The 23879-nt window shown below is 39.3% G+C and overlaps 1 protein-coding gene across 2 annotated transcripts in view; it reads right to left on the reverse strand.

Annotated features, from left to right (window-relative positions):
• Gpr158 (G protein-coupled receptor 158) overlaps nucleotides 1–23879 on the reverse strand; it is a 376106-nt gene that overhangs the window by 339831 nt on the left and 12396 nt on the right. For both annotated transcript variants that reach the window (XM_051205699.1, XM_051205700.1), the window contains exon 3: nucleotides 215–320. In XM_051205699.1, coding sequence (XP_051061656.1) covers nucleotides 215–320 — 106 coding nt within the window. The remainder of the gene's footprint in view (nucleotides 1–214; nucleotides 321–23879) is intronic.

Genomic DNA, 23879 nt, shown 5'->3' on the forward strand with positions numbered 1-23879 from the left:
TTTTAGCCTTGTCTTAAGAATTCCCAAAACAATTTCTTTGCAAAAATGTTATCTTCTCCCCTTTTTCAATTCATTTGACAGAGCTGAAATCTGTGCATATGCCTTTCTTCTCCCTGTGATGCACGTGGTCATTCCCCCACACACATAAAACATATATGAGAACCATCCAAATCTTTGTTTCCAATTTCAGAAGATCTAATCCTTATATTCTTACCTCTGAATTGTTAAGATGGCATTTGTGGGTTCCTGAAAACCAGCCATCACTCGAACATTGGTCAATGTCCACTTTCTGAAGATTTATATCAACTTTCATCACACCCCTATAATAAAAAAAGAAAGAGAAAAACATTCATCTGAGCCTTTACATTTTCTAATCGTGTTCTGCCCCAGACATCAGACAAATGTAAACAATGTCCTGAGTTGTTCACACTACCCACTTAGGTTTAACTCAGATTTACTCAGTGAAGAATCATGGGAGGACAAACCCAGCATACACTCATCTTTTTCAGGTTACAAAGATAAGGACTTTGTACTTTCACAATCTTTGGCCCCTTCTTGTAGTATATGGCACATAAAAGGTATTCAGCAAATAGCTGAAGATTGACTAAACCAGACAATATTATGGTCTTGAACATAGCAAAAAATCTTGACTCTAAATAACATCTGCCCCCAGAAATATCTTCTTTAAAGTGAATCATAGTCAAGTGTTAGTCTCATTTCTTTCTACTGCTAAAATTTCTACTGTTAAAATTCTCATGCTCTGGTGGGAGGTCAAAAAGGTTGGGGTAACTAGGGAGGTAACAGAAGAAAAGGCTTCTCTTTCCACTGACATTCTATAAGTTACATAAATACATAGATAATCGTTATGTGGATATTTAAAATGTGATGTAAAATGTATGACACAGGGGTTAGTTATGTAGCTAAGATTAGGATAAAAGAACCTTTGCTTGCTTTGATCAGCTATTAAAAGTTGTTGGCAAACTACTGCCAACAACATCAATGTTATAAATGTCTCTTATTCAATAAATTCTGACATAGTGGATAGACACACACTTATCTGTCATATCTATCTATGTTTCTGACTTAGTATACATGACAGTCAATGAATGATAGCTATAATAAATTCTACAATATTTGCTGGGTTGTTTTGGGGGGATTGTTTTGTTTTTGTTTTGTTTTGCTTTGTTTTGTTTTGGTCGACTTGACACAAGCCAGGGTCATCAGTGAAGAGGGAACCTCAACTGAGAAAAACATGCTTCTATGGGATTGACTCAGATTGCATGATTGGCAAGAGTGTGGGGCACTTTCTTGATTAATGAGGACCTAGCCCAGTGTGGTGGTATCACCCCTGAGCAGGTGGTCCTGGGCTGCCCAAGAAAGCAAGTTGAGAAAAACATGGCAAGCAAGCCAGTAAGCAGTGTCCCTCCATGGTCTCTGCTGCAGTTCCTGTCTGCAGGCTCCTGCCTTGAGTTCCCTCAGTGATGGACTGTGACCTGGGATATACAAGCCAACATGAACTGCTTTTGTCCATGTTGTTTATCACAGCAATAGAAGGTAAACGAGGCAAACATTGCAAAGGAAGAAATGTTAAGGTGGAGAACAGGTTGAAGGGATGAGAGGAAACGAGGATAAAGTTTATCACTGGAATAATTTCAGCCCTTCATATCCACACCTCTCATGACCAGCATCATGAAGTTTCCCACTGGATTGTTATTGGCTACATTTTAGTATTCTCCCTCGAATGCCTCATTATAAAGCATAAATGAACCAAAATATCTATTTTTATTTATGTCAAAATTGCTAGAAATATTGAGTTCAGTTTTTGTTTGTTTGTTTGGTTGGTTGGTTGGTTTTGTTTGTTTGTTTGTTTGTTTCAGCTATTTGGATCACCAACGAGAGCTTAGGGGCAATACAGGGCAAATGTCTTGCTTACTCAGCACTGTGGTCACCAGTGGGAACTGCAGGAGGATGCCATTATTCTGCTGCTTTTCCTTGAAGAAAATTGGCTTCAGAAGTAAGCAGCTTACCGGTTGAGAACGTTCTCCCTTAATTTCAAGTTCATATATATAGAAACCAAAAGTCGCCGCAGACTTTCAATACAGCCACGAAGCACTTTGGGTTTGCTCAAAACACCAGAGGTAAATGAGCCATGCATTCACCAGATGGGAACTCAGCGCTGACTCATCTTCATTAGGGCCTCCTTAGTGCCTGGAGACCCACTGAGCCCTGGGGAAAGTGCTGCAGACTTCCGGAGAGGGTGGTGGAGTTTAGGGGGGGAGGGACTCGGTGAGGGGGAAAGGCTCTCTTACTGGGGAACATGAGGCAGTTTGAAGAAATGCAGAGACTCAAAGGAATAAGGTCCCCCATTCAGAGGCCAGCTCTAAGCCCCAGAATGCCTGCACCCATGAGTCCCTGGGGTTCCACAGGCTGCAGGAAACGGCTGTAGTTAATGCCTTAGGGCTGGAAAACGAGGGCCAGGAAAGGCCTATTGGTGAACCCCAGAGATTGGTAAATAGTACATCCCCTTAGTGATTCATAGACCAATGTGTGTTCCCCTACTTGCTGCATGCACGCAGAGGATGGGGGGGGGGGGGGACAGGACGGGAGGAGAGGAGAGACAAGCCACAAATTACTTTCATCCTTAACAGTTCTAATTTCCTGTCACCACGAATACGCTTCCGTGTCAGAGCCACTGCGAGTGCTGTAAATTGGCTTCTCCACACTTTTCTTGTATTTTGACATTCCTGTCCCATTGCCACTAACAGGTTTCAGATCTTCATCTCTATCCAGAGTGAGAGTTTTTACTAATAGCTGTTGGCCTCTGTCTGGCCTTGCTCCAGGTAGAGGTCCCAATGTGAAGTTTGTAAAGTAAATATGAAGTCGCCGATACACATTCATGGCAGTTTGCCCTTTGTCCTAACAGACGTATTACAACTTCTGATGGATGAACACCACAGACATGAAGAGTATTACCAGAGGCCAATTCTGTCCCACAAGTGACTATAGCAATAACTTAGTGTTTGAATTTGTTTTCCTGTTTCTGTGACAAACAGAACCACCCAAAAGCAAGCTGGGGGAAGGAAGGGTCCATTTATCTTATACTTTACAGTCTATCCTCAAGGGAAGCCAAGGCAGGAACCTGGAGGCAGAAACTGAAGTGGAAACAATCGAGGAACACTGCTTACTGGTTTGTTATCTATGACTTTCCCAGCCTTCTTTTTTTTTTTTTTTTAATAACCCAGGACCACCTTCGCAGCTGTAGCACCTTGTGTAAGGAGCTGGGCTTTCCCACATTGATCATCAGTCAAGAAAGTACCCTACAGACTTGCCTACAGGCCAGTGGAAGCGATTCCTCAGCTGAGGTTCCCTCTTCCCATGTGACTCTCGTCTGTGTCAAGCTGACCAAAACTAAGCATCCCTGTTAGTTTCCGCTACAGCCTGCCTCTACCACCAAAGCAGTTACATCATCACCTGCCATCAGGTGCCTTTCCACCATCAGCTACGTGACATGTACACCCTTTAAAAGTGCCCACAAGAGCACAGCTAGCTCTCTCCTCTTTTACCTCCCTTGCCTCACTTCTTCCTCTTGCCTCTCTGTCCATCTGCCTAGCTCTCTCGTGTGTGTGTGTGTGTGTGTGTGTGTGTGTGTGTGTGTGTGTGTGTGTGTCCACTCCAACACAGCCTTTCACTCCCCCACCCCAACAAACCTCTTGCACTAACTGTTGCACCTGGCATGTTTGCTTAGTGGCATACCTCGTCAGGGTCTGCCAAAGGTACCCATTTCACCTCTAATTTTTTTTTTAGTCTTACAATCACACTTAGCTCTATCCAGTATGATTGAAGACTACCTTAACATGCTGCCTAAGAAGTCCTGCACTGTCTTGTGCTAGTTTCCAAAAATGCCCACAGCCTAGTGAACGGAGTTATGTTACAGTTTAAAGAAACAGCTGTGACTAAAGTGTCTTTCTTTCAGAAATTTTACCAAAAGAGTTGGTCTGTAAACTCACTGGTTTATCTACAAGGACCTCAGAGGAATTATGCAAGCAGGTGCCATAAAGCTTAAATATCATACAATAAAGGTTACATAACAGTTAAACTATGTAAATATGATCTTGACCCTTCCTGATTCAACACCAATATTTTCATTTTCATGAAGTATAAAACTTCTTAGCACAGCATTCCAGTTGGGCCTCTCCCACTTCTGACCTCTAATCACTTCTGCATGCATTTTGTTTTGTTGTGATGTGTTTTAGACAACAATTTTAGAATTACATATGGGGCCTAAGAAAATTCTCACTGTCTCACAAAATCTTGGCTTTATAAGGCTGGCCTTAAATCCAGGGCTTTACAAATTTGAGGCACTTTACAACTGAGCTATAGCCCAAGTTCTCTGCCATCACATCTTTCTTAGGCATTTTCTTCTAGTTTCTAAGTCAGTACAAACACCCGATTAACTTTGGAAAGCATGACAATGTTAATGAGAAACAAAAAGTAGCTGAACAAACAATGGGCAAAGGAAAACTGAAGAAGAGATAGTTTAAGCAAAACTAGACTCTCAGGGATGTCTGTGAATGAGAAAATGAAAATAACCGGAGATAAAGGAAAGTTTCCAGAGTCTGCTGGGCTTCTCGTTCTTGTTCCCTTAGACTAACATTCTCTGTTCCATTACGGGGGGTGGAGTCGCATTGATGAAAAACAGCTGAAGAGGTGTGCTGACACTGTAAAAGGAGAAAGGTAAATACCAACCCTGCTACAAACCCTGTGGTCTACAATGGTGACCTGTCTGCTGGTGCAATAGAGACAAACAAAAGTTGCAGGAGTAACTAAGCACTATGTGATTGGATTTAAGGCCCACTCAGTCAAGGGAAATACAGGCTTAACATGCTCAGATGGGCAAGAATCTGGAACTAGATAGATCATGAACTTAGGGGAAAACTGAATTCAATTGTTCTGCTCAAACAATTTGGCAAAATAATGACTCCTAATGGCACTCTGCTATACCCATAGATGACTGTCTTCCTCAGACGTCATCAGAGAAGCTTATGCCTTCAGTAGATAGAAATGAATACAGAAACCCATAGCTGGACTATATGCAGAGTTGAAGACCTTGGAGCACCCAGTCTTAAATGAGATGCCTCCACCTAACATCTCTCCTCAGGCCTCAAGGAAGTTTGTAGAAGAGGAATCAGAAAGACTTTAAGAGCCAATAGGGTGGAAAACACCAAGGAAACATTTCTTTCCAGACACAATAAGACTAATGTGCATATGAACACAAGAGACTATGGCAGCATGCCCAGGGTCTGCACAGGTCCAAGCTAGACAAGGTCCCAGCACTGAGAGGGAGGAGTGGGAATGATCTCCTATCCCTAACCAAAAAGTTATCTCCAATTGACAATCACTTGCAAAGGATAAATTAGTTTCCTTCAGTGGAGTCTTACTGGGTATTAAAACTACACTTAAGGATAGACCGCATGCCCAGCATAGTGTGTATTTGTGTGTGTGTGTTTCTTGTGCTTTTCCTTTGTTTTGTATATTTTTCTGTTTGTTTTGTTCTACTCTGGTTTGTTTTGTTTTTTACCTGTTTGTTTTCTAAAGAGAGAGAAAAAGAAGGCATGGAATGGGAAGAATGGGGAGGTAGGGAAGCTCAGGAAGGAGATAAGAGAGGGAAACCATGATCAGAAAGATTGTATGAAAAACATCTACTTTCAACAATTAAAAGTCACATACTGTTAAAAAAAAATAATAATAATGTGTGCTGAAATAAAGAGTTGATGAAAGCAGGGTCTGGTAGTCAAGCTGATCAGTTGTATCTGGTTATCCCCTTCCAGATGGAATAGTTAGCCTGAACAGACTCTGAGCCATAATCAAACATGTGGTTCTAGCTTTGAACCCAGAAATGATCACACTGCTAGTTAAAGCTGAAACTGTTGGTGCCTCTTGAAAGACAATGAGGAGCTGTGTGGTGGTGTTCTAGCCTTTAATCCCAGCACTTGGGAGGCAAAAGCAGGTGACTCTCTAATTTGAGGCCAGTCTTATCTGCAGAGTGGGTTCCAGGACAGCCAGGTGTTGTAGAATATTATTTTAAGATGTGTTACATTTGTTTATGCTGTGGAACATTTGTTTTAATGTTGTTGCATTCTTTTATGTTTCATTTGTTTAACTCTGGGAAACTGTGTTACTTTGTCTAAAAGACTTGATTGGTCTAATAAAGAATGAAACAGCCAATAGCAAGGCAGGAGAAAAAATAGGTGAGGCTGGCAGACAGAGAAAATAAATAGGAGGAAAACTTTTGGAAGAGAGAATCAAACAATTAGAAAATGAGGAGAAGAAGATGCAAGGGGCCAGCCACCCACCTACACAGCCAGCCATGGAGTAAGAAATAAGGAAAGGTATAACAGAAAGATAAAAGCCCAGAGGCAAAAGGTGGATGGAATAATTTAAGCTAAGAAAAATTGACAAGAAACAAGCCAAGCTAAGGTCAGGCATTCATAAGAAAGAATAAGCTTCCATGTGATTTATTTAGGAACTGGGTGGCAGGCCCCTGAATGAGAAAAGAGCAGAGAGAAAAAAAGGAAATGGAAAGAAAAAGGACAATGAGGGAAGTACAATTGCAGGTAGAACAAAAGGGACATTTGTCACACAATAGGTAGGAAGTGTGACAACACTGACCTAGTAATGACCTGTGAGAATATGAACTTATTGGATCTGGCTGAATAATATTCTAGGCAAACGTGGAGGAAGAATTGTCTGATTCCTTCTAGATTCCAAGGAGCTAGTTTTTGCTCTTTTTAATCTAATAGTTGCATTAAATCATACACTTCACAAAATTTATCAACAACTTTTAAATACCCAGTTCAGTTGTGTTAAGCATTTTCACACTGCTGTATTGTACAACTAGCCTACAGAACACTTCCTTTTGCAGAATTATTACTACCCTTGCTGCAGTAACCCTGCCAGGCTCCAAGAGCAGAACCACCTCTCTAACTTTTGTCTCTTTCCTCTAGCATTTCAAATGGCATCTGTTTTTTATTGGTGACCCATGCCACTTAGTGTACTGCTCAAATTCATCCATGTTATAGCATGTATCACAATTTCCTTTCTTTAAAGGTGAGAGATATTCCTCATTTTATTTATTCATCTACATGTGGGCACTAGGCATGTGAATAATGCTGTTATAGAGTATCTTCATATTTGTTTAGCAATCTTTAAAAGAAATATTAAGAGCCCAGTATGCACTATTTGAAAATAAAAGAGTTTCCCATCCTTAGTACCTCCTAGTAAAATATTTTCAGAATATACAATAGGGTCAGAGCAAAGAACCACCACAGAATGGCGCTCTGAAATCCCGTAAGGCCTAAAAATAGGTTTAAGACAATGCTTCATGAACATTTCAGCTGAATGCCTTCCAGTGGTCAAATGATATACTTCTGGGCATCTACTGAAGAAAAGAAAGCCCAAAATTCTTAAAGTTTATTGCACAGTACCTATGGGGCCCAGTGTTATTTCATTATATTTGTTATTGTTGTCAGGCTGTTTGTTTGTCCACTTGTTTTTGAGACTGAATCTTCTGTAGCCCAGACTTGTCTCAAACTTCCTATGTAGCTGAGGATGACCTTGAACTTCAGATTATTTTGCTTCTACCTTTAAGTGTTGAGATTAGCAACATGGCCAGTACATCCAGTTTCATGAGATGCTGAAGGTCAAAGCCAAGACTTAATGTATACTAGACAAGCACTCTACCCACTGAGTTATAGTTCCAGCCCCAAGGCACAGGGTTTATAAACAAAACAAAAATGCTGATGTCAAAGAAATCTGTTGAGTGTGGTTTCTTTCTGGTAGAATGCAATATAGTAAGATTCAAAGAATACCCACATGAGCCCTCAGCAAAGAAATTTCTCTTTTCCACAAATATCCCAGAAAACCACAACTGATTAAAATGCAACAAGAAATTGTGTGGTAGTGCACACCTTTAATCCACAGGCAGGTGGAATTCTGTGAGTTTGAGGCCAGCCTGGTCTACAGAGCGAGTTCCAGGACAGGCTCCAAAGCTACCGAGAAGCCCTGTCTCAAAAAAAAAAAAAAACAGAAATGTGTGATGTCCAGTCCAAACTGATAAATCTACAACACAATTCCAGTACCTAAGGCTTAGGGATCACAGAGGGGGTGGAAATATTATAAGAGGCAAAGAACAGGAAGTTTGCTGTGAAGTTATTTCTTCTAGAAATGTCGTTGACTAAACCCACGAATTCTCATCAGCATGACTCCCGAAACAACACCTGAACAATGACATCAATGGTCATGCTAACAGGGAAGGGGAAATCTCAGTGGGCCTCAACCCTTGATAGAGAACAAATGAGAACAGGAGAAATGGTCTTCCCCAGGAAAGAGTCCTCCTATTGGCTATCCAATGTCAGTATTCAATTGTGAGATCATGTACATATAGGTAACACTATACAGACTGAATGGGTTGTGTTTATATATTTAAAAATATGTCTAATATATTTATATGTGTATATGTGTAACAACAATATAAGAAGAGGCCATGAGTTTGATAAAGAGCAGGGGAATGCATAAGAGGTGTTGGGGGAGGAAAAGAGGGGAGAAGTGATATCATTTTAATTTCAAAAAATAAAATAACTTGGAAAAATTAAATAAAACCTATTATCAGTTTAAAAAAGAATACTCACAGCTGTCATGTTTTTGGTTTTTTGTTTTGTTTTGGTTTGGTTTTGTTTTGTTTTGTTTTACATAAACAGAAGCATCAGCATCTTGATTGACAGGCAAAGACAACATTTTAAAGTATATCAGCCTTTTGAGGTCAACAAGCAGACTGAGACAGCTCCTCATATCCTTACTTCCTTGGGGAAGGAAAGATAATTCAGAGGATGGAAACAAGAGCCCAGAGGGGAAAACTAAAACCTTTGAAGAAGTACTCTGTGGGAGAAAAACTGGGTCCTAAGGAATGACCTGGCACCATGTGCTCAAATGGATTTCAAAATTGCGGGGGATCAGGGGCTGCTGGTGGTGTCTTGTTCCACTGTGCTTCTGAACTGGAAGACTGTCATCACTATCCTAGCCTTTGACCTCACTGGTTTGTTGATAGGCAGCTGAAGGAAGGAGAACACATTTCCTTATAGGTCTCTAGACTAGTTTCTAGGTACCATACACACGGAGCCTCACCCTCACCTGGACCAGTGAGCCTGGAGTGGAGAGATATCTTCCTGAGAAAGAGTAAGCATGGTTCTCATAAGGAGACTAGCTCCAGCAGGAAGTGCCAGTGAGTGGTCATTATCCCAACATTTAGGACCCCCTGAACATGGGTGTTAGTTAGGAGGACTGGGCAGTCTATGGAGCCTCTGGTAGCAGATCAGTATTTATCCCTAGTATACCAATAGACTTTGGGAGTCCATTCCACATAGACAGATACTCTCTCAGCCTAGACACATGGGGGAGGGCCTGGGCCCTGCTCCAAATGATATGAGAGACTTTGAAGATCCCCCATGGAAGGCCTCCCCCTCCCTGGGGAGCAGAAAGAGAATGAGATGGGGCTTGGGAGGAGGACAGGGGGAAAGAGGAGGGAGAGGGAACTAGGATTGACAAGTAAAACAAGCTTGTTTCAAATTTAAATAAAACAATACTATCAAAATAAAAATCATTTATTGAAAAGATAAATTATTAAAAAGTCAAGGATGTGGAAATAAATAATACATTAAGTGAAAGATGTAAAGGTATATGGTAAAAATGCAACATAATTATATTTTTTGTATTTTTAAAATTGTGCCCTTCCTAGATAGTGAGATCAACAACTAACTTATCTAGTACGTTCTGGAAACAGAAGCAAACACCCATATATATACACTGAGTCGAACTAGAATCCAGATGCAGAGGGAGAGGACAAGACCAAGTTGCAGAAACACAGAGAGACAGCTGACCTGAACTAGGAGGAGCTAATGGGCCCCCAGACTGATAGCTGGGAATCCAGTATGGGACTGACCCAGGCCCCCCTGAATATGGGTCTCGGCTAGAAGGCCTGAGCAGTCTAAGGGACCTCAGACAGTGGAACCAGGATATATTCCTGGTGCACAAAATGACCTTGCGGACACATCCCCCATGGAGGGATACTCCCTTAACCTAGAGACAGGAGAGAAGTCCTAGTCCCTACTTCAAATGACTTGACAGATTTACATGACCCCACCTGGATGGCATTGCACTATATGTGGAATTGGGGTTGGGGGATGGGAGGAGAGGGTGGTCAGGCGCATATGAGGGAGGAGAGAGGGTAAGAGGGAGGGAGGGAGAGGGAACTGGGATCTACATGTAAAATAATAAATTAAATTAAAAAAAAATACTTTGACTCCAAAATTTAAGTTGAAGGACAAGATACTGGGGAAAAGGATTTCTATTTTTGTTTCCACAGTAAATGAAAAGATGTGGATTCCTTCCAGACTAATGTGGTTTGAGCACGCCAGACCGCCTGAAACAGAGTACAAGCTGATCCTACATTCAAAACAGCTGGACAAAGCAGCCTTACAGACTACAGCCAGGATTTCTGAATCTTCTTCGAATCCCCCATGACAGCACCCCTTACCAGCAGGAAGTAGTTTGGAAAGAACGACGCCCAAATTCCCAAATATTGTGTATAAATGTTTGTTTTCATTTAATTGGACTTTGTTATATAAAATAAAATAAAATAAATTAATAAAAAAATGAGGGCTGAAATAAATCCTAAAATTAAAATAATAAAATGGAAGACCTGAATTATCACACCATATCTAATACCACTATTATACCATACCTCTAAATTTTGCTTTCCAAATAAGAATTACATATGGAAAATTTAATGTCAAACGTGTTCTTATTATGATTTAACTTTTCTTGAATTATTATTACATACATACATATAAATTTATGGATACAGTCTATTGAGTTCATTTAAAGTTGTTCACATATGTGTACATAGGGTTGACTGCTTGGAATTGGATAACCTATCGGGATCTTAACCCTGTAGAAAACTGGTTCTCCCTCTCTCATCAGTCACTTATACATGTAGTTCCATCTAGGAGTGGTGCCTTGTGAGATTTCCCCCATCCACATTGGATGCCAATTGGTGTTGTCATTTTTCTGACCAACCACATTCTTGAGATTTCATGGGTGCAACATATGAAGGATACAATCTCCAATCTCACAGAAGACATTCTGATCCTTTGGCTCTTAAATTTTTCTGCTTTGTCTTCTCTGATGTTCCCTAAGCCTCAGGTGTAGCTGTGATACTATAGATGTATCAATTGTGGTCGGGCACCCCAAGATCAGTTTTTCTCTTCTTTTTAACTAGTTGTAACTTCCTATAGTGCTCTCTGCTGCAAAAAGAAGCTACTCTGCGCTTCTGATCAGGAAGTGGGTGCTACACTTATCTGTGAGCATAAGGATAAATATTTAGAATGTGGTTAGAAAAAACTGGTTTAGAGAAGCAGCCACAGTAGGTTCTCCTCTGTGGCCCTGGGCCACAACAACCATGGGTAGTTGGTTAGGCTTTCAGTACCAGACATGAATTCCCTCCTACTGCATAGGTGTTATGCAATCAGTTGCTGGTTGTCATCAACATATAAATGCCAGGCTGAGAAGATGATTTGAAGGTTAAGAGCAATGAATGTTTTTCCAGAGGTCCTGAGTTCAATTCCCAGCAATCACATGATGGTGGCTCACAACCATCTATTATGAGATTTGGTGCCCTCTTCTGGTGCACAGGCATACATGCAGACTGAACACTATACATAATAAATAAATAAATTTTTTTAAAGATATAAATGGCACTATCACACCTTTCAGATTATCTTTCAGTTCTGGTCATTATTGTGGTTTGGAGACATTAGGCCCAAGTAGGACTATTGGTTGGTTGGTTTGTTTGTTTTTCCCTCTTGGCAGCTTGTATGTAAGGCGTACTGTTTTTCCGCCTGCTGCCAGTCTTGTCCCGCCGCTGCGCCAGCCCCAAATAATACACAGAGACTCTGTATTAGATATTATACTGTTGGCCAGTTACTACTTTCTTATCGGCTATCTCTGTCTTAAGTATTAACCCATTTCTGCTGATCTATGTATTTCTCTTACCGGGGAGCCGGCGGCATACTGCTTTCTCCAGACTCTCCATCTTGACCCTCCTTACCACTTCCTATTTCCTCCTTGTCTCCTAGTCCCTCCTATCTTCCTTTCCTATTGGCCAACAGTTCTTTATTATTAACCAGTATGAGAAACATATATACATAATGGCATCTCCCATCACTTGTATAACACTTACTTGTACTATGATAGTCCTCAGAGAGGAAGCCCCTAGGTCAGACCCAGATAGATTCCTCCAAATCCCCTGTCCAGTGTGTACGGTGTCTTCAGCATTTGGGTCTTGCCTTCAAGTTCAACTGAGGCAACCAAGGGCTATGGCAGTAAAACCTATTGGACTCCTCTGACCAACAACCTGAAAAGATGTTCCCCTTAGTAACCCTGATGTTTGAAAAATCCATCAGGAATCATATTATTTTATGTTTACTTACAATGATACATGTGTGTAAGTATACTTGTGCAAGTTAAAAGAAGTTATGCAATTTGTAGTGACAATGCTCCCTTGAAAAGCCACGCTACCACCCCAACTTTAAGAAAAATACTTTAAACGTGTGTGTGTGTGTGTGTGTGTGTGTGTGTGTGTGTGTGGAGAGAGAGAGAGAGAGAGAGAGAGAGAGAGACTTTACAAAGTTCAACACCTAAACTTTTTTAACAGAAAAGTAGAAAATAGAAGAAAACAGCCTGATAATGCTTGCCTCTGGCAAACTTGAACTTGAAGGTAACTGAAATTTCTTTAATATGATGCCTCTCAAATCAGGAGACTTACTATATCCATGATGCTCATGTAGCCTGGGAATGAGTCCTGACCAATTCTATGAGAGCAAAAGCAAAAAGAATCCAGGGAAGAAAGAACAGAGGGGAAGAAGTTGTCATGTTTGAATATGACATCATTTGCCTAGCAAATAAATTAACAAATATAAGACAAATAAGAATTCCAGCAAAGTTTTCAGGTGCCAAATAAAACAATAAAAATCACTAACACTTCTCCATACCAAACATCTTCCATTTTAAAAAACGTAAGTAAAATGATGACATTTAAAATAGCAACATAATCCATAAATAAAGTTTAATCAAAAACACAAAAAAATCCCAAGGAAAAATTCTAAAAATTCCACAAAGGATAAAATAAATAACCCAAAAAGTGAGATGTTTCCATGCTCTGAAATATGAGTGTATTGTTTTAAAAGGGGGGGAGTCAATTGTCAGCTGGTTGGTGGTGCACATTTGTAATCCAAGCACTTGGGCACTTGGAAGGCACACAAAGACAGATTTCTGAGTTCAAGGCCAAACTGTTCTACAGAGTGAGTTCTAGGACAGCCAAGGCTACACAGAGAAACCCTGTTTCAGAAAAAAAATTTTCAATTCTCATTGCATTGAGCTATAAATTTAATGCACAACCATTCAAAGTACTAGGTGGATTTTTGGAAAACTTAACAGTTTACTTTAGTTCAAATGAAATAATAAAATCTATGAAGAAGACCACCTACCAAACCATGGTAGATACCTGGAGCTGCTGAGGAAAAAGAAAACTTAGAGACAAACATGAATACTGCACACATGTGTAATTACACCCATGTGTATGTATGATGATGGATAACAACATTGAGAACATGGTCCTCTATGTGTGGAAAATAATAGTGAGTATTGTCCCCCATCCAATACTATTGTGCAGAAGTAAACTTAAGCTGTTAAAGATTTGACTATGACATGTAGAACTATAAAATTAGTGGGTGGTACACAAGAGAAGAATTTGTGATGATGTATCAGAAGGCTTCATAAACAAAATCCCCAACTATAAAACTATAGGCAAATTTTTATTGTATACTGCCAGAGTATTTTCGTAATCATGTTCATGGGATAATATTATGGGTAAGGCTAACTAAAATGTGTCAGATTGGAAAATCTTGCAATTTCTAAAAGCAACAGGGAAATAGTAGCTTGAAGACAGCAAGATCTGCTATAACACCACAAAAACATAAAATTCAAAATAGAGAAAATGGCAAAAGATTATAGAAAAGTAAGCCCAATGGACTTGCAAGCATCTAAAGCAATTCCAGTGGCATTCCCAATCAGGGAGATGCTCATTGAAACCATAAACTACCATTTCACATCCATTGGACTGGAAAAGAGTAGAAAGCTATGTAATGCCAAGGGTTGGCAGAACTATGAAGCTACAGAATCCCTAGTGTGTGTCTACAGACTTAACACAGTACTTCTTACAATAGTAAAATCACATGTACCCCTGTCTCACTCTGAACCAAAAACCCTACTCTTGACTTTGTCCTTCACAGATGTCTGCATGCCCATGCAGGGGCATATAACACATGCTGCTGTGCAGTAGCAGAGAAATGAGTGCTTTGAAGAACCTGAAACTAGGCAGGGTGGTGCAGGCCTGTATTCCAAGGGTTTTAAAGGCTGAAGAAGGAGATGGTATGTTTGAGACCAGCCTAACTATGTAAATGACCCTACCTCAGCTAATTAATTAATTAAAAAATAACTATACAGTGAACTATGTCAATAAAAATTAAGATATACTGGTATTTATTCCATTTAATTAGAACAATTAGCCAACAAAATAGCACATAAGTAATGTAATTCCAAAGTCAGTTGCAAATGACAGAGAAAATTACAGAAAGGATTTGTTTGAAATGGAGAGGAAATATCCTTTTTTTCTCCATGTAACTACAGGAGAGTCTACATTCATGTTTCATTAGTTTTAAGTTTTACCTAAGTTCATCTTTGAACACATTCCTTGCCCAGACCCTCTCATCCACAGTGGTAGTTGCTCACAAAGATACTCAATGCCTCCACTATCCTAGAACTCAAGCCTGTAACTTGGAAAAGTGCAAAAGCATGGCATCTTAGTGACATAGAAAACACTGGCACACCTCTACCAAGGGTGGCCTCAAGGATGATGATATCAGGTGTCTGGGTTATTTGGAAATAAGGCTCTTCCCTTGTCACAAGCCATGGTGTGAACAAAGCCAAAGTTTGAGACATAAAACATGGCTTGGAAGCCAAAGGTTAAAAACAAAAGTAGTGTTGGCAATAAAACAACATAAATAATGGTCTTCGGTATAGAAAACCTCACAGCATCAATCTGAGAAGTGCATAGTGCTCCATTTCTCAGATTAAAACGTAGAATCCTTGATGTTAAATGACTCCTCAGAGTATTGGATGAGGTACTCAAAATCCCATATCTGACTTAATCATCCCCTGTTACAAGATATTTGATTACACTTTGTAAAGATATACCACTGTGATTGGTTTAATAAAAAGGAAAATGGCCAATTGCTAGCTAGGCAGGTGGTATAGGTGGGACTCCTGGACAGAGGGAACTCTGGGAGGAAGAAAGACAGAATCGCCAGCAGATGAACAGGAAGCAGGATAGGCAGTACAGAGTAAAAGTAACCGAGCCTAGTGACACAGATTGTAGAGTATAGCCTCTGTTGAGTTGTTTTTGTTGCCAGCATCATTCTACATAGATCTAAAGTATCACTGTCTTTTAGTTTTTGCTTCTAACTCCTAAAGAGAGAGGGGAGATAGACAGATGATAGGTGTGTGTGTGTGTGTGTGTGTGTGTGTGTGTGTGTGTGTGTGTGTGTGTGTGTGTGAGAGAGAGAGAGATGCATAGGTAGAGGAGAGCAGGGGTGAGATTGTTTCATGCAGAATGAACATGCCTCTCCTGAAGACACTGCTGATTAAGTGGATGGTAAAAAGCATCCTGTACTCATGCATAAAAGTACAGGGTAAACAGAAGGCTATTTTGCTGTTTCTTCTTCAGCTATCAATTAACTTCTGAAGACCTTGTTCCCAGCCTTTCGTCTTCTTACAATTATAACATAGCAATTAAGAGTCAGAATTTTTCTTTTTCAAGATTTTCCATTTTTAGTAAAAGCATCAGCTAATAGTAAAGCAAAATTAGGAAAAAGTAACCTTAGAGCAATCACCAAAGGTTCACAATTTGAATGTCATTACTAACTTAGCATACAAGAAAATGACAAATCAACTAAAACAATAATAGTTATTAGGGCTTGGTCAAAAAACAAGCTCTGTGGCTAAGAAACAAAGTAAATATAGTCTGTAAGCAAAGCTCCACTGAACTGCATACACCAGGTACTAAAGATTATAATTCTAATTTCTAGCCAGGTTTGGTAGTGCATGCCTGTAATCCCAATACTTGGGAGCTAATACAGAAGTACCAACACAAAGTCAAGGCCAGCCTAGACTAGACAATGAATTACAGACAGCCAAATCTACATGACAAAGCCCTGTCACATGCACAAAACTGAATTAATTCTCATAATTATAGAGTTCTTTCTGGTGTTCAAAGGACTCATGGCACGTATTATCAATTTCATATTTAATATGCCAGCAATGCATGCTTGTCTTAGTCATATCTTTAAAAAGCTAAGTAATTGTCCAGCAGTGGTGGCACATGCCTTTAATCCCAGCACTAAGGAGGCAGAGGCAGGCAGATCTCTGTGAGTTCAAGGCCAACCTGGTCTACAAGAACTAGTTCCAGGACAGCTTCCAAAGCCACAGAGAAACCCTGTCTTTAAAAAAAAAAAAAAAAAATACACAAAAGGAAGTAAGATAATGTCAAATGTAGCTAACTGAGAGTCTGGGAAGATGACTCAGTTGGCAATGTGCTTACCATGCAAGCATGAGAACCTGTCTTTGGATTTCCAATCCTTGTGTAAAGGGCCAGGGGTAGTAATACACAACTTTAATCCTAATGCTGAAGAGGTAAAGATGAGAGGGTGCCTGGAGCTCACTGGACAAGAGCTCCAAGTTCAGTGGGAGACTCTGTCTCAAAACACTAAGGTGGAGAGTAATAGAGGAAGACATTCAACATAGATCTCTGGCCTCCACATCACACACACACACACACACACACACACACACACACACACACACACACACACACACCTGTGAACACACAGAGAAGCTAAGGATTTCCAGAGAAAAGAACGAGGAAAGTGAGTTCTCATACAACCATCTAAATTTGTCAAGGTCCTGCTGATGGAAATACCACTTCCTCTTAGAACCAAAACCTGCATTTTCTGCCAATATCACACCTTTGATTCTTTAAACAAAATTATATAAAGTCAAGCTAGTAGCAATACAACCTCTATCTTGCAATTCAACATCATAAAACAAAATACCCCAAAGATAATAGTAGAACAACAGTAAGGAATAAAAATCTGTCTTGAAGTCTAGATATACCATTAAATATTTATAAAGCAAAAGGGATGTGTTGGGAGAAGCCTGGATGTTGCTGGACATGCCCCAAATGCAAAATCCTGACTTCTCCTCTTAGGCCATTTCTAGGGTTGAGTTCTACAGTAAGCAACCTTGCAAGATAAAATAATTACTCCTGCCAGTTAAAAAGCAAGCTTTATTCTGCTTCTTATAAAAGTTCCCAGGTTCAGAATTTGCCTCACACAGTGCAACCCACTACATGAGGCAATGTTCAATATGGCCCTTCCACATTATCCTGAACTTTCTTTAGGATTGACAACTGGGAAGCTTGGGTTGGTCAGTTCTCTCTCTGCTGCAGGAGCTCCCTGTCATCTTCAGCACTGACAAAACAGTAAGGAACTAAATTCTTCACCTGCAAGCAAAGTCAGATAGGATTTGCATAACAGCTTTACAAACGGCCTGTTAATTGCTCTACCCTCTGGCAAATAAGTTGTGAAACCAAGTCTGCATTCTTGGTAAAGGTAGGATCCATGAATATAATATGCATTCATTACCAATAGAAATACTATCTGAAGAGTCAGTGATTACCTCTTACCACTAAGACTGAGTGAGAGTGATCAGAAAATCTTTTTTTTTTTTTTTTTTTTTTTTTTTTTTTTGGTTAAACGTTCTTTTCTATAATTTCTAAATTAGGTTCAAACTTATTTATATCACTCTTTATGGGCACTCTAGAGTAATGCTATTCTAAACTCTTTTAGGCATCAAATATTTTATTAACATCTTTATTATCTCTTAAGATCTTGACTTTGTAAGAACATGTTTGGGTCCCTGAGTAAATCTCTTCCATTTATCAACTAAGCCCATTTGGTGATGGTCAAAGCAAGGGAGAACGTGAGTAGACTCAGTGACCTGATTAGAAGTACTTTCAGCATGCTCTCTTGAAACAGATGAGTGTGAAGAAAATAGTGACACAGTGGTAGACATTGCTTTGTCATTGTGATGCTAAGCCTCATCTAAGTTCTCAACTGGACCTGTGTGAACAAACAATGCTATGTTAATAATACCATTAATGCACCTGTGGACCTTCTGACAACTATGTATAGTTGGGTCCTTTGAGTGTTGAATGCAATGCCAAGGTGTATAGTCATTGTCAACTTATTGTGCAGTGGTCCATTGTGCATCCAGAACACTGTAAGTTCATCTCTGCCTCCTCCATCCCTACAATAGTTAAACAATTATCCAAGCATACCTGCTTATTTAAAATACTAAATTTAAGAGCTATTTAAAATCATTTTCTCTAGGACATTATGTAATAATAATAATAAATCAGCTTCCCCAAGTAAAGTCAGAACTTAGCTTAACTCTGATTCCCAACAGTGTGACTGTCCATAGTTCAAATATGACTTGATATTGTCATATTTGTCATAACATGAAAGACTCCATTTCCTCCTCAATCTCTAGAAGAATTACATAGCACTCTTTCTCGAAGTAAAAAAAAATGTTCTCCTCCCCCACATCACTTTGCAGCAGATATGTCCGGAGCAGCTTGCCAACACTTTCCATAGCACATGCATCCCCCATCTGCCTAGCTTCGTGTTCTGAAAAGTCTATTTGACAATCAGGTCAAGGCTTCCTTGGGAAGCTCTGTCCATTTTACATAGAAAAGAAAAGATAACTTGTTCAATTTTAATGAGAGCCAATAAATATAAAATGAAGTCAGCTCAGGTATAAGCTGCATCCACAAATACAATCTGCATTTAGGGATGTCTGTGGGTGACACTCTCAAAGCTAAATGTGGTGCATCTTTTAAAATTGCTCTGCTCTGGTGTCTGATAATAGATGATTGTCTGCTGAAAAGATATTTTGAGTCTGCTGCCTTTACAGAGGGAGCTGACTAATGCTTCATTTTGTGGTTATTTTCCCAGAAATAACTCTGAGCTATGGTTTAACAAACATACCTACAGTGTTCTTTATAGCATGTCTATGGCTGTGACCACTTATCATGGATGTGGAGAAGTTGCTTCCACTAATTTTCCTCATTTGAGTAGTCCTGTGAGGGAAGACACTTTTTGTTTCATAGATGAGGAAAATAAGGTACAGAAAACTTATTTAATATGTCCAAAGATAGACTTTTTTGAGTTATGAAGAGGAAAACACAAGGATCAAGACATAGTCTGTCAGAGAAAACAAATGCAAACACAGTAATCTGTTTTAAAATACATAACAACTGTCTTGCAACTTGAAATTTCATGGTGGTTTAGTTAAACTTGCCATTCACTTGTGAATATTAGCAATATCTAAGAAAGGGAATATTTAAATATTTTTGATGTCTTATTTTCGCTCCTTCTTGTTTAGTCATCTAGGTAGTAATGTCAAATTACACAGCCAATTACATGTACAGATTTTAAATTCCACATATGAAGTCAGTTTTACAAGGTAACTTTTCACAGTTAGGGATGTAGCTCCTGTGAATAAATACTTCTGGGTCCATAAGTAATAACAGAAAGTAAGGCCAACAGCAATTATTTCCCAGTCGATTTTAAAATGAGAAGTTTTGATTAGTTACCTAACAGTAACTGAATGCCTATTGCCTATTTCTGAGCCCTGATTGTGCAGTTTTTATTTGAATGTGCTTAGTATGTATTAGATATTATGTAAGACATTGTTAAGGACATCATCACTGAAACTGCATTGATATTATTCTCCCCAACTTGTACTGTAAAGTAAGTGATTGACATTATTCTTCCTAAAGTTAAGAAATCTAGGATACAAAGGTAAAATTACCTTCCCAATACTATGTAAGAAGGAGCAGAATATGATAATATACTGATAGCATACTGGTCAAAAGACTGAAGCTCGAGTTCTTGTTCAAGATGATGAGTTGAATGTGTGTTTTTCTACATCATCCTCCTACATCTAACTGTAATGACAATAATTAAGTACAAGATGGAGTAAACACAGTGGGTAAAAACATTAGTACCCAGATGTGACAGGTTCCTCCAGGACTGTGCTAATGATGAATCATTAAGCTTAGGATGGCCAGAACACAGGTGGAAACTCCTAATCTAAATGATCTTGCAGAGTTTAAACTCAAAATCACTGAGTGGAAACTAATGCACAAATAAAGTCATAAATTAAAGGGCATTTGAACAGTGACGTGGGTTGTCACAGCCTCTCTGTGTCTGTGCACTGATGCATTTATTTCCAAATTAAAAACCAAGAACTTCAAGACAGATATTGAAAAAAAAATGCTTTCAAGGAGCTGAAGCCCCTACAATGACTTTTAGTTAACCCAGGATAAAGGGCAAAGTAGGGAAAAATTACCAACTTCTGCTTCAAAATCCCTAACAGGAGTGAAGTGTGACATTCAAGGGGCAGCACACTGAGGAACTCAGTTACCCACCTGCCACAAGAATTCATTCCATCCAAATTGATCAAGTTCAATCACCCCGAGCCTAATGGCCAGCTAAGGACTATCTTCTAGGACCAGAAACACCAAGGGAAGGAATGAACCAGAACAAGCAGAACATCAGAAGTTGGGAGGAACAGTGATCATTTGGGGAACAGGGAAATTATATACATATTAATAACCAACCTCAAGAGGGTTTAAGAAAATGAACATACAGTTGTGAAAAAGAAATCGCTGGACAGAAGAAAGTGTCCCTGAACACTAAAAATGATATGAAAATAAAGATAGTATAATGTGTAATTCAACAAAAATGAAATCTCACAAAACGTGAAGAAAATGAAGTAGAATTGACAACATCACTTAGAAATACAGATATTGGGCAGGAGATATGGCTCAGTTGGCAAAACCACCTGCTGCCAAACCTAATGACCTGAGATCAAAGACCAGAACCCACCTAGTGGAAGGAGCAACTCAATTCCTGCAGCTTATCCTCTGACCTCTCAATATGCACACACAACCTGAACAAACAAATGCATTCCAAAAGTACAGCACTTAAATGGTAGTTTGAGTTTAAATCTGCTGAGAACCAACAGAGTATGAGGTTCTTCCTTCTACACTTCCTCCTCCCCTGTCCTTTGTTTTCTTGACAGTAGTCATTCTGACTGGGGTGAGAGGGACTCTCGACAGTTTTAATTCACATTCCTTGGCTGGCTAGGGACGTGGGATACTTTTGAAAATACTTATTGGCCTTTTGTATTCTTTCATTTGAGAATGATCTGTTTAGTACATTGACCCATTCAATTGGGAGTTGGGGAGTAATATTTAATTCTGGCAATTCTTCACATAATCTAGATATTAACTGGTTGCCTGAAAGATAGTTAGCAAATATTTTCTCCCTAGCTATTCTGTCACTAGGCTTTTGTTATATTAAGTGTGATAACCCAGGAACATGCTTTCTCTCATGTGCAGCTTCTAGCTTCTCACTGTGCCGTATGTGCAAATAGAGGTGTATAAATATGGCAGAAACCAGGAAACAAGAAAGTGCATGAAACAGACAAATGAGGCCAGGAAGACAATAGGACACCTGAGATACTAAAGTGGAAAAGAGAATATTGGAAGAAAAGTAGGGAAGATGGGCAGGTGGAGTGGAACCAGTACCTCAACTGTTATGAAAATACTATGAGGAAATGTGTTGCTTTGTAAGCTAATTTTAAAAATAAGTAAATGAAAATAATACAGCAAATACAGAAATGAGTCCAGAAGGCCAAATGCATAAGTGACAGGAGTTACAAAAAGGGAAAACTGATGGCAGACAACAACTATAAGCTGTGCTTCTAAATCAAAATCTAAAAGAGCTATTAAGTAGCGAAGCTAATGCATGAGATAAAGCACATCTGAGGTTATCAGCACTGACATTCTGAACCCAGGGAAAATAGGAGATCTTCAAAGTTTCCATGAGAAAAAGGAAAAGATTGTGTGTATCTATGTATACACACACACACACACACACACACACACACACACACACACACACATCCTATTGATTAGCGTGAATATCAAAATGGCATAACAATGCCTTTAAAATTTGGAAAGCAAAGTGACTTTTAACCTCTGTTTCTGTATTCTGTTAATCAACCATACATGAAGACAAAGGCAGAGATGAAAGACCAGAAATTTTGCCTCTTATACATCCTTCCTGGGCAGGGGAGGGGGAATATTTGAGAGTATGCTTCATGGTAGGGGGAGAAATACAGAAATAAAAGACAGTTATTGGGGAAAACAAAAAGCTCAATATTTTACAAGGATTCCCATAAAAATCACTCTGCAGGAGACCTAAAGCAAGATTGTCATTAATACAAACATGAGTTTCCTATAACAAAACTAGGATTTAAGAGGCTAAATTTGGTTAGAAGTAAGTCACATAATATTTTTTTTTGTATCCTTACTGTGAAAAAGAAGGCAATTTAAGCAGTCCTTGGGTTTAGTGGCATGGCCAATAACCCAAGCACTCCAGAGGCTGAGGCAGGAAGACCCTGGAGTGATGGCTGGCCTTGACTGCATGGTGAGTTTCTAGAAGAGAAAGTCTAGATGCTGGTTTATAATAACTAAATGTAGCATTGTGTTCAGTGGGTTATCTCAGAAAATGATGACTCACTAGAACTTTAGATTATTCTTTAAATGGCCCAAGATTCAGTTCTTAGAGGTAACAAAATGAGGCACACAATATTTTTACTGCAAAAATATGATGCTGGTTTGTGTCATGGAAGCTTATTTTTGTTGTAGGTAACGGTTAATGCAGATATTTACAACTGGTCGACATGTTGCAAATTAAGTGACTGTTCAGTACTTGACCCTAAACAGGACATCAGTGCCCTTTCCCCAAGGCCTGGGAAGCATGGTAGAATAGGGGACAGAGAAACTGTCAGAGCTGGAGGAAGAGAAAGAGTTCTTCAAAATGCTAGTCTCTGGATATGGCACAGTCATCACAATCATGAACACACAACAGCTTTGGCTGATTATCCACACAAGATATGTACACACAAAGAAGACATGAAAGCAAAACAAATCTTTCTGGGAAGAAGGATGGGGTCAATAGGAGTCAGGGGGGGATGCAATGGGTGCAAATATGATCACAGTACATTGTATATATGTATAAAATTGTCAAAATTCAAGTTGGAAAATGTTTATAAAAGAACCAATTAAATTACATAAGAATATCAGAATAAGCAAGAGTAGGGGGCCAAAGAAAGAAAATAACAAAAGATACTAAAATACACTATATATTTTTGATATATATGCAAAATCCAAAGTAACCCATTAGAAATATTTTTAAAATATAGTTAATAAAACTGGGGAGAGAACAAGGGGAAGTACAAAGAAGTTAATTTTTCACAATGAAAAAAATAATAATGAAGGTTTACTCCTAAAACCTACTATTTCAATTTCCTGTTAACAGTCATGTTAGAATACCAATAATGTCCTGTTAAGGGAAAACTCCAGGTCAAGAGAATACAATTTCAGGCCTGGGTGGAGACCTTACATTCCAATTCCACAGTCAATGAGTTGTCTAAGAAACCACCCCTCAGGAGCATCCCTGGGAAGGTGTGTTCACTCCAGGCTATGTTAAAGAGATGGGTGGAATTATTATTACTCT

Source organism: Phodopus roborovskii, unplaced genomic scaffold (genome assembly GCF_943737965.1).
Source record: "Phodopus roborovskii unplaced genomic scaffold, PHOROB, whole genome shotgun sequence".
Taxonomy (NCBI): Eukaryota; Metazoa; Chordata; class Mammalia; order Rodentia; family Cricetidae; genus Phodopus; species Phodopus roborovskii.